General features: G+C 32.7%; 3 protein-coding genes across 3 annotated transcripts; 1 reads left to right on the forward strand and 2 right to left on the reverse strand.

The window, feature by feature from the left end:
* Positions 1 to 2,382: 2,382 nt before the first annotated feature.
* On the reverse strand, positions 2,383 to 8,360 carry LOC105331358 (tetratricopeptide repeat protein 17). The gene is made up of 3 exons (XM_011433499.4): positions 7,985 to 8,360; positions 4,097 to 4,304; positions 2,383 to 3,262 (listed from the first exon to the last, which is right to left on the reverse strand). Exons 1-3 carry the CDS (start codon positions 8,251 to 8,253, stop codon positions 2,687 to 2,689), a joined length of 1,053 nt encoding a protein of 350 aa, XP_011431801.2. The 5' UTR covers positions 8,254 to 8,360; the 3' UTR covers positions 2,383 to 2,686.
* Positions 8,361 to 8,924: 564 nt separating this feature from the next.
* Positions 8,925 to 10,341, reverse strand: LOC105331359 (prefoldin subunit 4). The gene is made up of 4 exons (XM_011433500.4): positions 10,210 to 10,341; positions 9,612 to 9,716; positions 9,344 to 9,411; positions 8,925 to 9,147 (listed from the first exon to the last, which is right to left on the reverse strand). The coding sequence occupies exons 1-4, from the start codon at positions 10,231 to 10,233 to the stop codon at positions 8,946 to 8,948; spliced, it is 399 nt and encodes a 132-aa protein (XP_011431802.1). The 5' UTR covers positions 10,234 to 10,341; the 3' UTR covers positions 8,925 to 8,945.
* A 165-nt stretch (positions 10,342 to 10,506) lies between these two features.
* Positions 10,507 to 16,922, forward strand: LOC105331360 (F-box only protein 15). The gene is made up of 14 exons (XM_034482047.2): positions 10,507 to 10,677; positions 11,291 to 11,407; positions 11,671 to 11,775; positions 12,061 to 12,171; positions 12,424 to 12,525; positions 13,204 to 13,416; positions 13,588 to 13,717; positions 14,499 to 14,581; positions 14,938 to 14,993; positions 15,365 to 15,573; positions 15,889 to 15,950; positions 16,075 to 16,115; positions 16,303 to 16,388; positions 16,748 to 16,922. The coding sequence occupies exons 1-14, from the start codon at positions 10,601 to 10,603 to the stop codon at positions 16,847 to 16,849; spliced, it is 1,494 nt and encodes a 497-aa protein (XP_034337938.2). The 5' UTR covers positions 10,507 to 10,600; the 3' UTR covers positions 16,850 to 16,922.
* The last annotated feature ends 367 nt before the right edge of the window (positions 16,923 to 17,289 follow it).

Below are 17,289 nucleotides of genomic sequence, written 5' to 3' on the forward strand. Positions count from 1 at the left end.
CCTTACTTGAAATATTCCATTTTAGAAAACTACACGGTAAGTCATAAAAAGCCTTTTACATCTAGACGTGTTATCATAACAAAAATACTTTTAAAATTATCTATCCACTTTACATCGTCATTATATTAATACATAGAGTTTTCATTTATCCTTATGAGGTTGACTAGCTACATTAAGAATACGAACTTCACAGACTGCACGGGCTAACGTCGAACGTCAAGGATGTCGAAATCGTAGTTTTGTATGAAGTTATGGAAGATGGAATGGTGGCGGTTCCTTCGACGTAACATGCTGATCGAAAATGTATAACGACAATTAACGAGCTTTTACTCACTTCATAAGAATACTATTTATATTTTTTAACAGATACAGATGTATTCCTAAATAGCAAAGTGCTGTCTTTTGTGTTTCATTTGGGCTATGAATTGAAGGTAGCGATCATAACAGAAAAAATTGCTATCTTTTATCCGTAAGGGAAATCAATAAAGTATTACATTGTTGACGAAACACAATCAGAAATCTTAAGAAAAATTTAAATAAAATATTCAATGGATGTAAAATATATTCTCAAAAAAACAACAACAATAGGCGGTTAAAGTTGGTTAAAATAATCAGGAAAAATACATAACCCGCGTCAGTGGGTTATGTAAATGTTTCCTGCAATGATCGCTACCTTCATAACCCGCATGAATCATCAAACAAAGTATTTTATTGTTTATTTTAACATCTTTCTTAAACTTATCAATAAATTGATTATGAAAAGTTAGTAAAATTCACTAAATTACTGTTAATGTACAAAAGTACGTTAGCTAAAAGAAACAGCCAAATCGTCTCCTGTGAGACCGAGTCTGGCATCATCATGATTATTTCGTGCAGTCCGTGATTTTACTTAGGTCGCTGTATATTCAGACCAATCGATAAACAGGGCGTGTCAATTTCAGTCTTGTCACTTTCAGCCGCTGTAGATTTCGACCAATCGATAAATGGGGCTTCTAAATTTCAGTCTGGCTGTTTATATGGAGCTATGAATTAACTATAACTTTCCGTAAGAAATAGAGAAAATTATACTTGGTAGATGTAAATATTTAAACAGTAAAATGCTTAATTTGGTGATTCATTCGGGATATGAAGGTAGCGAAATTGCAGAAAAAATACAAAACCAGCGTTAGCATTTTATTGTTATGTTAACATCTTTCTTTAAACTGATTGATAAATTGATTATGAAAAGTTAGTAAAATTCACTAAATTAATGTAAATGTACACAAGTGCGTTAGCTAAAAGAAACAGCCAAATCGTCTCCTGTGAGACTTTGAGTCTGCCATCATCATGATTATTTCGTGCAGTCCGTGATTTTTTAGGTCGCTATAAAGGCTTAATTCGACCAATCATAAACGGGGAGTGTCCTATGCCTGTTAGTTTCTTGTCAGTTTCAGCCGCTGTAGATTTCGACCAATCGATAAATGGGGGTTGTAAATTTCAGTCTGGCTGTTTTTATAGAGCTATGAATTAACTGTAAGTTTCCGTAAGAAATAGAGGAACTAATACTTGGTAGATGTAAATATAATACGATATTTTACGTATTTTCATGCACTTTATATGATTAAGTCTAAAAATAATTGTATGAAAACAGCAACAACAGAGAATGCGATTCCTTTTCATTTCAAAGTAGATGAAGCAATGCGAGTAACTTTCCAGCACTGCCCGGAACCAAAGTTCGGGCCACCTTGTATACATTATAGGCGAGCAACTACAAGAACCTTTATAAACTTCTTGTGTTAATGTTTTGAGTGACGTCTGCTTAAAACTCGATTGCAGTTACCCTTGTAACTTGGTGGTCAAATGTTGTTAGAAATTGTTTGTTCTGAAGATTCTCGACTGTGAAACTTAACAAGGATCAAACCTCGCATGGCTTACCCGAGACATTTGTGAAGCCTTTCCTACAATTAGTTTATTTTCTTGTCTCCGCCCTCACTTAAGGTTCAGGTTCGCCCTCACTTAAGGTTCAGGTTTTTTTATTCAAAGCTTCCTTTAGAGATTCAAAATTGAAATCATCTTTAAAGTCATCAATTTTTTCCTTTAAATCAGACCCAAGCAAAGATAAGTGTTTTTTAATGTTACAAATGCTCTCATTTTTAGTTTCAGATATGATATTTAAAGCAAATTTCTTTCATTGCTTATAACTTTTGCATTTTAACAAGCAAAGAAGGTTTACAATATATGATTTCTCCCTCTTGGATTCATACAAAGGTAAAGTACTATTAAATAATAATTTTCTGAGAATAATGTGTACAATATTCAAAATAAATTTACTTGCTAACATCTGTAATCTGGTCGTTCAAAATGGGGGCTAAATAAACTTGTCTATCACAAACAAGGCCAATACAATGTTGATAATTCTTTTATTGAATGTACATTGTAGATGTAATAGTATATATATATAGATCAAGAACAACAATTTGGCACAAGGAAACTACACCATAAAATAAATGTCTATTTGAAATAATTTTAAATTTTAACAGGTTTTCAATTAAATTCAAATTTTATAATAACAATTGTATAGTTTGACAAATTTTGCAGATATTTTAAAAATTTAAAACTGAGGGGGGTAAAATTAACTGCTGATAATTCAAGCAAGAAACCAGCCTAAATCATAACTCGCACAACCATAATGTTCTTGGAGATAGCCCTAATAATTCATTTTCCTCATGCGAATAAGTTTAGGGTTGATGCCTAGTTTAATGGACCTCATGGCCATAGCCCTGTTAAAATGTCGTTGGGTCTTTACCTCTCCTGGGTCATCGAAACTGGCCTCTATGGAAGTAATGACACCAAATATAACCCCTAACACAAGAAACAAAATAATGAAGAGCGTATACTGAGTCACTGTAGGACTAGGCGTTCCTTCCATTTCCCTGAGATGAGCTTTCGCTGGCTGAAAACCTGGATTGAGGTCAAGGGCATGTGTAAAATGTAGGGCAGCTTCCTGGTAGTGACCATAAGCCTTCAAGATTTCGCCCAGCGTAAAATGTTGTAGCCAGGTGTTCTGGGTGGAGGTCTGCATGACTAGAGAGCGTCTCGTCAGAAATATTGCATCGTCTAAATACTGGAGATTGAATAGTACCCGTGCCATATTCAGTAAAACTTCTGGATTGTTTGGCGATATTGACAGTGCTTTTCTGAAGCATTCTATAGAGTTTTGTGTGTTTCCTTTAATTCTCCAAAAATTACCAATCTGGTTGTAAACATGAGCTGAATTAGGATCCTGAAAATACATGTATAAAGGAATCAATGCATTATCCATCATGCATTTGAATCATGACAATAGTGTTACCGGTATATCCAGTATTTTAAGAAAAACTTATGTAAATCATACACAAGAAAAATCTTTAATATCATTTTTAAAGGGGCATGGTCACGATTTTGGTCAAATTTTATTTTTATGTTTTTATTATTTACAATGCTTTATCAATGCATTTCTAATGATCAAATAAAATTTGAGAGTCAGTCTTAAAGTTATAAGCAAGATACAGTGCTCACAATTCTTTGTCATGTAAACAAGACTCTAGCCCTGTTTTTGTTTACATGGGATCAATATGCAAGTAAAAAATCTTTTTCCAGCTAATTTTTCTATTTTTTATTTATCTTAAGCATTAATAAATAGTTCCTAACATTTAAAACATTTGTTTTAAATTTAAAACTGAAATTTTTCTTCAACGTTCAAAATGTAAACAAACGCTTTGTTTATATTGCGAAGAATTTCAAGCTCTGTAACATGCTTACAACTCAACAAATGACAATCAAATTTTGGTTGCCTATTAAAAATGCTTTTCTGAGGAATTGTAAAATATTAAAATCGGAAAAATAATTTTTGACCAAAATCGTGACCATCCCCTTTAAGGTAAACATGATAAAGAAAGATGCATTAAATTTGACACCTTCAAAAAAATTTCATGTGAAAAAATCTTTGCCACTTCAAAACTTTCATCTAAAACTGATGCATCAGTTGAACTGCTGCCTCATTGATCAATATTTTCACTAGCTTGCAGCAATCCATCCTAAAGTTAAGGATTACTACTTGTATAGGAAAGCTACTTACATCTTTTTTCATCTTTTTAAGCTTTTCTTCCAGTTCATTGATATCGACATGGGAGTTCTTGCTGCCTTTTTTCTTGAATATGAGTGCAACCTCTGGCTCAGGAATGTGTCCATGTTCGTTTCTGTTTGCGATTCCCCTCAAATGGTCATATTGGGTATGATTCACCGGCTTCCCACAACTTAACTCCTTTTTCTTCTTCTGTGTTTCACTATAAATAATCATAAAATCATAAAGTTGTTCTTTCAATACTATATTCTTTATTCTTAATGATATAAACTGCTTAGCATTTAATGAAAATGACTTCCATTTGATAAGTATAATGACAGACATTTCTTCATTCCCCTAAACAAGGTATCAAGAATCAAATATGCCACCCTCCACCTCCCAAACCATAAACAATTACTTTCTCACAAGATACTGACCGAGGTTTTTGGGAGTTTTTCGGTTTTTTAAATAGATAATTTTATATTAAGCAGGCAATATATTTATATGACTGAAGTAATTTATCTCTTGACATTGACCCTCAAGGTATTGTGACCTCCAAATACGGGTTCTGTACTCTTAAGGGGTACCGGTGCACAAAGCTTGATGTCTGTCAAGTAAACATTATAAGGAGTATCCGGTACTACTACTTATGTATAAAGTATGATTGCTGTCCACCAAATGGTTCTTCTGAAAATGATCATACAACACTAATTGATCTACCGGATGATGTCCAGAGTAGCTTGACCATTGACCTTTATATATCAAAATGATAGTTCTTCGCTCCTTAAGAGGTATCTGTCAAGTACACAAATGTTGATGTCTGTCCAACAATGTGTTATAAAGATATTAAACAAACAATATTCTACTCAATACTACATCCATAGATGTTAATTTGCCCCTTCACCTCCAACCTTGTGACAACAAAATCAGTTATTGCTTGGGATCATCTTATTCCTTTTGGGAACCTATGTGCCTAGCTTGGTGCCTGTAAAGCTGAATCTCACGGAGATTATAAGTAGTTTCATATGCAATGCCAATTGCTGCTGTCAGCATTTCTTTCTGACATTTTTTTAAAACTGCCATGCAAGGACTGCTGTTTGACTGATAATTGAATTATGAATCAATGTGTGAATTCATAGATAACAATTACTACATTTATTTCATATCTTAATCTTTGCCACAACAATACTATGCTAGTTACTTTTAAAAATATTTAAGTTTTAAGTGAGTGATTGACTTAAAAATAGAATGACTGAACTCCTTGATTGAAAAAATAACACTGGCTGTAAAAATCAACTTGACTATTCGATGAAATATCATTCTTATCCCTATAGACCTGAGAAATACCATCTGTAACAGTTTGATACAAGCATATAGGTTAATTTCCCATTGTTGCAAACTACAGCCAAGAAGAAAAACATTCTCAAATCTGGTAATGACCATTAGTTGCATGAGTAAAGAAGATATCCTAGTTCATTGAAGTTCATTGAAGTATTCATCAATATAAATACGGTACATGTATTTATAATAAGTCTCATCACGGCATACCACAGCCAATAACAACAAGGTTCTCTCATCTGGCTGTGGTTGCATGAGTAGAGAATATCTTGTAGGTCATTGAAGTATTCACCAAATGTATACAGTACATATATTTCTCATCTTTGCATAACAGCCAATAAGAGCAAGTTTTTTCCCATTTGGCTGTGGTGCATGGGGAGTATCTTGTAGTTTTATTGAAGCATTCACCAATCTGGGTAAAGCTAAGTGGAGATTGATCTTCATGCAACCTTTCATTATCCAATTGCAGTTTACCATGATTACATATAAAACATGTTTGTTATACAGTTTCTGAATTCTGATGTAGTCACAGCCATTAGCATGAAGAAATCAAACAGGTTAAGGTAGTCCATCCATAACTAAGGCGAATTTGACAATTTTGAATAATCTATACTACATTAAATATGTAATCTAAAGCTATTATGAGGCTGATATAAACCAAAAGCGGGTGTATGTATGTAGTCAATTAAATGAACTTTTTGCACTTCAAATTTTTTCAAAGAGTTGTCTGCCCTTTAGGAAAAAATTTTAAAAATCATTTTCTGAAAATATGTATGGTAAACTATTAACTATTTTAGCATATTCAGAGAAAGGGAAAGCTTTTGCGACTTTTTACCAAAAGAAATGTGAGAAAATTGATTGTACTAAAGAAATATACTTAAAAATGCATTTCTCCCATAGACTTCAATGTTAACTTCAACATATGATAAATTTTTAAATTATTTATTTATTTATTAAAGGTGAATCTTTATTATTTAATAAACTCCTAAAAATCACACTAAGATTTTAGTGATCAAACTTGCAATCTATTAGATATGAAATTTTATGGATGGACTACCTTAAAAATTGTATGTTGCACAAAATTCAATATAAAACTATCATGATTTAAGTCAACACCCTCTGAATCATAGTATTACATTAAAGTTTTAAAATTCAGAGAATTTAAAACTATCAATAACAATTTTATAATTTCTGAGTGTTAACTCAGCACAAATTAATTTTTCTATTTTTAGCATTTTAGAGTTACAAGTACAATTTTTATTTCAAAATCATTTAAATTTTACTTATTTTAAATGCTTTGCTTTTTTTTCTCACTGTTAAAAGTTATACTTTATTTCTTATTCGAGGAAATTTATGAGTAACGTTTTACTTTTTAATTGTATAACCATGGCATCCTACCAAGCTATTCCCCAACTTAATCATATTCACAAACAGAGAAAATCTATGTGTGAAAATAGTACCGGTAGATACATGTATCATTATCAGCCAATGGTAGCAGAAAGCTCCTGTTCTGAAAATCTTTGTTTATGTCACATATATTTGATAATTATGTCCAAAACATTCTTTTGATTAATGAAAATAATAACATTCTATATTAATTATTAAGCACGTTACATTTTATATAAAGTGCCATTCACTATACTCTGTCCCAAGTTTCTGTATCAATCGCTTCTGGCTTAACATTTCAATGATCATCAATACCTTAAAGGCTTTGTGTCCAAACTATGTTTATCCACAAGTCTTTTGAATGAAAAAAGTCCAAATTTTCTATTTTGAAACGCCCCCTCTGCCGCTAGAGGTTTTAATACACAACCAAAAACAGAAAGTCTCAAGCGATCTTGCATTGCAAAAGACAAGAATGTTACCCTGATGATAACATTGAAAACTGCAAGGTGTCCCGGAGAAAAAATGTAAACATTTAATCCCACTAAAACTTAATCTCCATGTTAATTTTTCCAGGAAAAATTAGATGAAGTGTCAATGAATAAATCTTGGATTTATCACATTGTATCAACTTCAGTTGTACTTCTTTGACAGGTATGTGTATTGTTGTTAAAATTCGTCAAAAGTGACAGGAACAATAACTCTGGACAGACTATAACAGGTCAGAAAATATATAAAATTGGAATCAAATTTGATTGAAAAACCTCTGCCACTTCGGGATTAATACTAGCTATGTACAGTGCTTGCCTTATGTCACAAACTAAAGTATTTGGCTGTTTGGCCAGTTTCAATAGGACATTTTACATGGAAGTGACAAGGCTGACCTCTATCAAGTTAACTATTCGATCCGTCTCTCCTGAATTTTGAGTGTTCGGATAAATCTGCTTATATATAAACAGTACATTTTCATACATTATCATGATTATCTAGTTTATCTGATGAACTACACTTTCATCTTATCTAGTTAAATAATAATTGTTGAAGAACATCTGTTTAAGCTGTTTACAGTAAAATATCCTGCATATTCACAAGGTCTACCCGTGGTGGGGTGGCCTCTCTCAAAACCTGCATGTTTCCCGCGTTTATTGAACAAGGAGTACATATCTTCAATGCCATACGTACACTTTTAAGCATTCCTTTGACCTATGTTGATCGCAATGTTCTTTTTTCTCAAGTATTCGCCATTCCCCGTTCTCCACCACCTTGTTGGTCAGAATATTCATCAAATCGTCCGTATCCCCATCCGAATGATCACCTGGAATCACTCTCCCCTCGTCTGCACTTAGTTTCCAATGATTTGAGCCCGCAGAGCTTCTAGAATTAGAATTCACGATTTGCATGGACACAATGTAAAGTGCCATATAAGAGACACTCGGTAAATCGTACGTCATTGTTGTGTATCAGTTAGTGTTGACAGTTCATTTTCTGACAGTTGGCATCGTGTTTTCCTCAATATGGCGGGCGTTAGTAACGCCACCTATGTGGAATTTCAAGGGGAAGTAATTCAAAATCCAATCCGATTAGTGTGTACTCATTTATAATGTGACAATTTTTTTTATTTTATAGTATATCAAACGAATGATAATATTCTAAATTTATTTACTGGTATTCATTTGTGCATGTATTCTTTTCAATGCATTTTTTCCAAATATTTAATGGGTCATTAATCATTCATAAAATATTAGTAGCTTCTTTTATATAAATTTAGATAAGTTTCTATTGCACACAATGCTGTATGAATTTGGAATTATCTGCATAATGCAAAAAATAAAACACATTACACATATTAGTTATACAAAATCATCAAATTAATACCATATAGTCAACATTAAAATAGTACTCCTTTTTTTAATCTATAGCAAATTGTAATCAAACAATTATTGTTTTCAAGCTATATAAACACTTTTAAGGGTCAGTAATTAACCTCAAGTATAAAAAAAGAACACATTATACTTTAAGATGAATATGTTTGTATTGACGTCTTAATAAACATACTTTTTACATATTACATATATTACATACACTGTAGATTTCTAAAAATGAAAGAAGACAATTTCTCAAAACATATGGAAAAATGATTTTATTACTCTTCATCGGCTTCTAATTTGATATTATTTCCAAATTTGGCATACAATTTCACTTTTAGATCTTGCAGTAGAGTCTGAATAGCTTCACACTGTTGTTCTAGGCCCTTCATCTCTTCCATCGTGTTCTCCTTTGCCTTTTCCAACATTTCATTAGCGCTATCTACCCCTAGACTGACAAAAACCTCTCCTATCTGATATGTATTTTTGGGTTAAGGAAAAATAAAGAATAGGGGGAATAAAAGCTAAAGACAGTAATAGATAGTACAAAAACTTTTGAAAACAAATTTCCTGAAAAAATCTTTCAATAGTTTCATGATGATGCATGGAATAAAATTTTGGCCCAATTATTCAATACTTCCATTTCAACTGCATTCTTGTGTTAAAAAAAGGATATGGGACTAAAGATTCATCCTCCACCATCAACATCTCATCACAAGCATCCTCTAAGTTCTGCAATTCTTTCTGAAGGAAGGAATAAAGAGAAAGATGATTCAATATGTAATTTACATGTTTTAACTTTAACAGGCAACATAAATTGTGTGACAAGCTAAAAAATTTACTTTCACAATCATGTATTGTAAACATTATCTTAAAAATAGAGATAAACTGCCTCAATCACCAGATCACAATAGATTTCTGTTCAGTTACACATGATTAAATACCTTTTTGTTCTCTAACTCATCCTTGAGATCCTGCAGTTTGGCATTGTTTCTGGCAAACTGGTTAATTTTTTGTTGATCATCATATGTGACTTGTGTGTCAGGATCCTGTATTTATAAAGAGACAGACCAAACATGAATACTGAGTCATTTGATTATAATTACTGGCACCCCTTGCGAATGTTTTCGGAATGTTTTCTTTATCGTTGATATGTATGTAATAAATCCGGAGGTGCTCGCCATATATGATTAATGTTGTGCCTGTCCTCTTCTCTGGACAAAATAGCTAGGTTACAAAATTATTAATACTTTTGTTCACCTATATTTAAATAAATGGCTAATTTCTAAAAAAAATTATCAAAGATATGAAATTGCAGAAAATCTCTACGTCAACCAAATCTTACGCATTGTCAGTGCTAGGCACCTGAAACTCTATTGCAACATTGTAGCATAGAAACTGCAGGAGCATGTTGATGGTAAAATTGCGAACAGTACACATTCAAATCTTATAATATGAGCCTATAAATGTTACGCACACTATAGTAACAATTTTACTCACAATGTCTTCTCACTACTTCTTTATACGAAATGTAAAACTTACCGAATCTTTCATCGAATTTGCCATTTTAATCTAAGAGAAACCTAAGAATTTACAAAAATTGCAATGTGATTACTATACTTTTAAAACCGGATTCGGTGTTACTAAATATTAACTCGTACTCTTATTGTCTTTAAGTGTAAATGTGTTGTTCCAAAATTTGCACGATTTCTATTACTTTATTTGCAGTACATAGCTCTAATATGACATATAAAAGAAAATGTTATAAGTAATATCTGTTTTACCTAATTTTTACTCTAAAAGCAATTTATCTATATTACGACACAACTTTGAACGATTTGACAAAACAATAAAATCCGAATTACTGCAGCAAAGGAAGAAATTCTAAAAGCAACCCTTTACCTGTTACACCTGAAATAACATATTTCTAAAGATGTCGAAGAATGTAAAGCATCGACAGCATTTATCATCATATCTTACGAAACATCGCGCAAGTTCTCAACAAAATGGGTATGTAGTCAATTCTGTAATCTTTATAAATTCTGTAACCAAGGAAGCTAAAAAAAAATCCACATATGTACTTGTACAATATTTTGTGCCACATGAATTTATATCATTGTTTGAGCATTATTACAACTTGAGTCGTCTAATAAGAAAGTTTTGTGTTTGTTTGCTTGAAATTACTTAAGGAGCATAAACAAGCTAGCTGATGGAGCCAAAAAATGTGTTTTCAGGGGAGAAAACTCTACAGTGCTGACTATAAAATATATATATATGTTGTGTTCAACTTTGTTAGGAAAAGAAAGATTGTCATGGCAAAGATCATCTTCCCAAGTCAAGGGTTTCTGATCTACATAGTTTCTCACAAGCTATGCGGATCAGAAACCCTTGACTTGGGAAGATGGGCAAAGACATGATTAGATATGTTTTGTATTGGAATAATGTTAATAGAAATACTGATAGATTCAATGGTATTGATCTAAAATTTCATTTTACCTGTCCAACAGGGCGCCTTTGATAATTTTCTCCCAATCACAGTCATTATAGGGCCTGCACATATTGGTGCATATGGAACCCATACTCATTGGGTAATATCAACATTTTTAATCATATTTTATTTCAGTGGAAATCTGCATTCCAAAGAAGCAGAAAAGAAAAAGGATGAAAGACTACAGCCAAAGAAAGACAGCAAAGCAACCACCTATAAAGCAATTCAAAGAGGGAAAATGTCAATTCATGAGTGAGTCAGCTCATATTATTAGTGCTCTTGATTGTAATACAAATCAAGATCATGAAATCTTTTCTGATTATGTGAATGTTCTGGAAAATATAGTTTTATATACTGAATCGGATCTTGATTTACAGATAATTAATACTTTATATACAGTGAAATATTCTAGATGTACCCGTCAATTTTTTATGATGACTTATTAATCTTACTCTTATATTAGGTGTAGAAATTAAAATATACATGAAGAGAAATTAATGTCTTCTTTTTTGCAGTATTCCAGGTGAAATAATGATGAACATTTTCAGCTACTTGTTACCACAGGACCTTATTCTCGCTTCTCAAGTCTGCAAAACTTGGCATAGACTTGCCAATGATAAGTATGTTGATATTATGACTTATCACATCTCTTTATAATATGTTTATATCAGGCAGACATCGTCAAGTGCATTACGTTTGCAAATATCTTGTGAACCTTAAATTTTTGATATTGAAGCATTTAAAATCAGTTCAGTATTTAATAGGTCATTTTTCCAACCCTCTCATTTTATATTAATTATTATATGATAAATACATGTATCTGATGTGTATCTGTTCCATTTATTTGAAATACCCAGTTTGAAATATCTAGTCCTTATTTTAAAATTGATGACCAATATTTCCAGTACTCTGTGGAGACCAATATTCATGAAGTACTCTGGTATCAAAACTGGTGGGAGTGAGAGAGAGGTCAAACATAAGTCTATTGAAAGCATGAAACAAGAATGTATGACAAGGTAAGACAAAATGAAATAAAGGAAGAAAGTATTCAAGTTTAATTGAAATAGCTAGATGTTATCAACCTGACAAATTTTCATTATTAGTTAGACGTCAGATATTCTGACCAATTTCAACCAAATTTCTTTTACATATATTTTTAAAATCATATTTTTTAATTCCATTCAATGTACCGGTAGTAGTAATTACAGATATAGGCTTGTATTTATTTAAAATGTTAACTTTGAAATACAACCTATCTTTGTTTAAAGATGTGTCCATCAGAGAAATAAAAGAGTCTTCAAGCATTTGAGGAAAAGAAAAAGTCCCTACACAGGGCTTCAAGAGAGTAAAGAAGTGGAGCAGGCACTGAGGTATGTTAGTATGGGCAGTTACTACTGGTGTTATTTACTATGTATACATGCATGTAACACGAAGGCAAAGTTTCAGCACCGTTCTATTACCCTCAGCATTCGCAACATACTTGGCAATGGGTAGCACAACGAATTGTTACATGCACGTAAATTATGTGCGTACGGTTCGCCTTCGTAACAATTCGCTTCGCGTCGGTTGACAGTGGTTTTCTCGAGGTGTCAATCTCAACAGTTACCCTCCCAAACAGGCATTATTTATATAGTGTTACCCCGTTGCTAAGTGTGTTGCTAATGCTGAGGGTAAAAGAACGGATTATCAACTGCGTCTAAACCAATTAGATTTCAGTATTTAACATAAAAGTATAATAAAACGAATTGTTACATGCGTGTAAATTATGCGCGTACGATTCGCCATAAAATTAACTTAATTTCTATATAAAAGCAGTAAAATTTTCTCTAAAATTAAGACATTCAATATAATAAAATATATAGTGCCTGTTTGGAAGTTACCCTCCCAAGCAGGCACTATTTATATAATGCACATTTTCTTTAAAATATTCATATACCCAATTTTTATTACCTTGCTTCTCTTTTTTCACAAGCTGCAACATGTATGTGTGTACCATGGCTATCTAATTAATTCTTTTAACTAAAAAAACATGCCTCTATCTGATTCAGGACAGCAGGAATGACCTTTGAATTGGTGATGATTGACAGCGATGACAGAGAACATACCCTTGGTCACCAAGATGTTTTTTATCATACAATGTCGGTCAGCATTCGATGGTTTGCTTTAGAGATGCCTCCATTAAAATCCATCAAGGAAATCCAGCTATACTCAAGAAATCCCCTGTTTTATAACAATGCAACTGGAAAACCAGTTAAAGATGGGTAAAGCACATTTATTGTACAGCAATACTCTGCCACTGAATGTTTATAAACAATTTACATGTTTATGAATTAAATCAAATTGTATATAAACTGAAGGAAATAGTATATATTTTATGATACATGAGATAAAGGTTGTAGAAACAGCAGTAATTGGGGTTTTTTGTATTGCAGACCATATCAAAGATCCTTGTTAATTACCCAAGACTTCAAATGGAGTGATTGGAAAGGAAAATCAGTTGGAGGGGATGAAGTGATGAATCTGTACAGTCTACCCCATGGTCTCACTGTAGCTGTGTATAAGGTACAATCTACAACATAGTCACACACTGTAAATCTACAACATGGTCACACTGTAGCTGTGTATAAGGTACAGTCTACAACATAGTCTCACTGTAGCTGTGTATAAGGTGTAGCTTTGTATAAGGTACAGTCTACCCCATGGTCTCACTTTAGCTGTGTATAAGGTACAATCTACAACATAGTCACACTGTAGCTGTGTATAAGGTTCAATCTACAACATAGTCACACTGTAGCTGTGTATAAGGTACAATCTATAACATGGCCACACTGTAGCTGTGTATAAGGTACAATCTATAACATGGCCACACTGTAGCTGTGTATAAGGTACAATCTATAACATGGCCACACTGTAGCTGTGTATAAGGTACAATCTATAACATGGCCACACTGTAGCAGTGTATAAGGTACAATCTATAACATCGCCACCCTGTAGCTGTGTATAAGGTACAATCTACAACATGGTCACACTGTAGCTGTGTATAAGGTACAATTTATAACATAGTCTCACTGTAGCTGTGTATAAGGTGTAGCTTTGTATAAGGTACAGTCTACCCCATGGTCTCACTGTAGCTGTGTATAAGTTACAATCTACAAAATAGTCACACTGTAGCTGTGTATAAGGTACAATCTACAACATGGTCACACTGTAGCTGTGTATAAGGTACAATCTACAACATGGTCACACTGTAGCTGTGTATAAGGTACAATCTACAACATGGTCTCATTGTAGCTCAGAATTAGGTGCAATCTACATTACCAATGTCTTTTCTTTTATTTAACAGGGAGATGAAGAGATGGCCTTTGTGTCCTATGGACTGTCACTAGACAACCTGGTACAGCAGTGTGTGTATGGAACCCCTGAAGAGTAAGTTTAAAGGCAGGGGTTTTTAACTGGTCGGTTTACCTCAGGTAAGTTCAGGTGGGGGTGGAGCCTATATTGAAAGACATGTGAAGCCCCGAGAAATATCAGTAGGTTGTGCATATGATACAGGTATACAGATTACAAACTATCTATTTTATTGCAGGTATTTCGGAATTATCTATTTGTGAATTAAGAGTTTAGACATTCTAGTATATAGTAATGATAATTCAGTGTTAGATATCTTAAGGCTCATATCTAAAAAAAAATGAACCGCTTTGAAATGTTGAAGCTGTACAATTTAATCCTTCCTCAAATGACTTTGCTGCTTATCAATAATGTTGCTTATTTTGTCTCTGTAGGTCCTTTTCTACATCTGAAAATAAATGCTTAGATCCAGGAATGAGCTCAAGGCATGGTAGGTACAGAACCTGTGTAGAGACTCAAAAGTATTCACATCTGCAAGATCCTTTTTATTTAAACAATTTGCCTTGAGGCACTGCAGTATCTGATGTAGTACACTTACATGTAAGTTAGGAAGACATTGAGAAAAATCAAACAAAATTCATAATAATCATAATAATCTTTAGTTATAAAATTTTATGAATCAGTCTTTACATGTGATATTCAACATTTATGCCAAATAAATTTTACAACTGAGGAAGACATTGCAAATATTTTTATTTCTGAGTTCATGTATTTGGTTTTATAATTGCAGTATGACTAAAATTAGATTGTTCAACTGATCATAAGTATCAGTATACAATACTGTCATCATTTCTCCCCCAGGCTTGTTAGACTACCAGTTAACAGTGCAGCTCAGATCTCTACGTAAAGAACACTGGGATGACCAGTTCAGACACGTTGATTGCCGAGAAGGAAGTTTTGACGGGGGATATGCCAACTTTACTGTTGTGAAACCAGATCAACGAATCAAAATTAACGTAGAAGACTTTGTTTACCCATGGAAAACTGACATGTTTAAAGGAAAAGTCAAAGTATGTTTGAGTCAAATATATGAATCTGTTATTTCATTTTTGTAACTTTTTGTGGTCACAGACAATAGTTTGGTCAACAGTCATGCAGATCCATGCAACCAACATGATTCATATCAGACTTGAGGACCAATAGTCCTTTTTTTCATTGAAGCATATGACCTGTATAGAAACACTGGTATCCCAGCTTTTAAAGGTGTTTTATAACCATTGTTTAAACTTGCATGTGTATATGATAAGTCTAGAGCCTACTGAATGGTCATCATTTATTTAAAAGTTATTCATAACATGTATATTCATGACTGTATATATTTTTAGGATATTGCCATATTAGATCTGACAATGCTTGATGAAGGAAACAACATTTTTTGGACTGTAAGGTTAGTAATGCACACCAATACATGGATATCAAAAGTCTAGCTAATACCCTAAGTGTAAATTGATAGAACTTTTATTTACTCTTGATGGTTTGGAAATTGCAGTAGATTATCATTTCTTTTTCAGTTCTTTGGTGAAAATTGAAAGAAACAAAGAAATTTCAAAGAGTAAGTAATAAATGTGATAGCTAGAATACAATAGATTTGGTAAAGTCGTAGCTAACAAAAATATTTTTAAAAGCTATTATAATTGCTGCTTTTCTCCTTGGTTACATAAGAATTGTATGCTGTTCAATTGATACCTTTGATCCAACTACACACTAGATTATTCTTTTACATTATATAATCATTACAGTGTTCGATTTTGACTACCGATATGACTCCATCATTTCCATAGAGTATGCAGATTCCAAAGGAAAGATTGTTATTCAGATATGCAAAGTAAGTTTTCAGATATTTATTAAATCTTAGTAGTTAGTTTAGCTTTCATTAAATAGACATACATGTACATACAAATCATAATTTACAATATGCATTAAATATGGAAAAGTTAAACATGTATAGCTAGCTTATTTAGTTAGACTTTACAGAAATCTGATGCATGTTAAGTATACGTACCTACTTGTAGGCAATCATTTGTACATTTATCTCTCTTACATCGTAAAATACTTTTGCTATGATATGCAAATTAATTAAGATGTACTATAGTATTGTAAATGCAAAATGGAAGAGAAATTTGAAGAACAGGGAAAGACTTGAATGTTCTGTAACTATTATGGTTCTAACACAATTTGTTGTAGATGGACAGTGGAGAAACGTTTCTGACCAACCTTATTGTGAGTCTTTCATTGGAGGCTATAGATGACAGATTTGGAACCAAATATAAGCCTCTCGACAAGTAAACAATGCCCTCTGTGATGCCATGTTCTGTGATACTTACTAATATATTATTCCACATCCATCATTTTTTTAAAATAAAGATTACCATAAAAAATTATGTTCTAGAAGTGTTTTTTATTTATCTATCAGTGTTATGCAGTGGGTACTTCCCAGATAAATCAAGGTCAGATTTCAGCATATCTAATCTGAGGTACTGCAAATAATATTGACTTGTTGTACTACAATTCTGGTATGTATTAGTGTATAGCTTTTGCTTATTGTAAAAACAATATTTGTTGATTAAAATTTTTGGTTCTGATTTCATGATTTACTTGAAGGTAGAAACTGCAAATGTAATTTGGTGATGTGGAGAAATCTGGATATATTTGAACATAGAGACATATCATTAAAGAAAGTCGCATATAGTAAACATGCAGGGAAAATTGATGTATTAGATGGTTAT

Source organism: Magallana gigas, chromosome 3 (assembly GCF_963853765.1).
Source record: "Magallana gigas chromosome 3, xbMagGiga1.1, whole genome shotgun sequence".
In the NCBI taxonomy this organism is placed as follows: Eukaryota; Metazoa; Mollusca; class Bivalvia; order Ostreida; family Ostreidae; genus Magallana; species Magallana gigas.

Excerpts from the sequence above, each read along its gene's own strand:
- LOC105331358 (XM_011433499.4), bottom strand. The coding sequence starts at position 8,253 with ATGACGTACGATTTACCGAGTGTCTCTTATATGGCACTTTACATTGTG. Across the intron at positions 4,305-7,984 it reads TCAAAGGAATGCTTAAAAGT|TGAAACACAGAAGAAGAAAA; the intron begins GTACGTATGGCA and ends GATTATTTATAG. Across the intron at positions 3,263-4,096 it reads TTAAAAAGATGAAAAAAGAT|GATCCTAATTCAGCTCATGT; the intron begins GTAAGTAGCTTT and ends ATGTATTTTCAG.
- LOC105331360 (XM_034482047.2), top strand. The coding sequence starts at position 10,601 with ATGTCGAAGAATGTAAAGCATCGACAGCATTTATCATCATATCTTACG. Across the intron at positions 12,172-12,423 it reads AAACAAGAATGTATGACAAG|ATGTGTCCATCAGAGAAATA; the intron begins GTAAGACAAAAT and ends CTTTGTTTAAAG. Across the intron at positions 16,389-16,747 it reads TTGTTATTCAGATATGCAAA|ATGGACAGTGGAGAAACGTT; the intron begins GTAAGTTTTCAG and ends AATTTGTTGTAG.
- LOC105331359 (XM_011433500.4), bottom strand. The coding sequence starts at position 10,233 with ATGGCAAATTCGATGAAAGATTCG. Across the intron at positions 9,717-10,209 it reads CAAATTCGATGAAAGATTCG|GATCCTGACACACAAGTCAC; the intron begins GTAAGTTTTACA and ends TTATAAATACAG. Across the intron at positions 9,412-9,611 it reads ATGAGTTAGAGAACAAAAAG|AAAGAATTGCAGAACTTAGA; the intron begins GTATTTAATCAT and ends TCCTTCCTTCAG.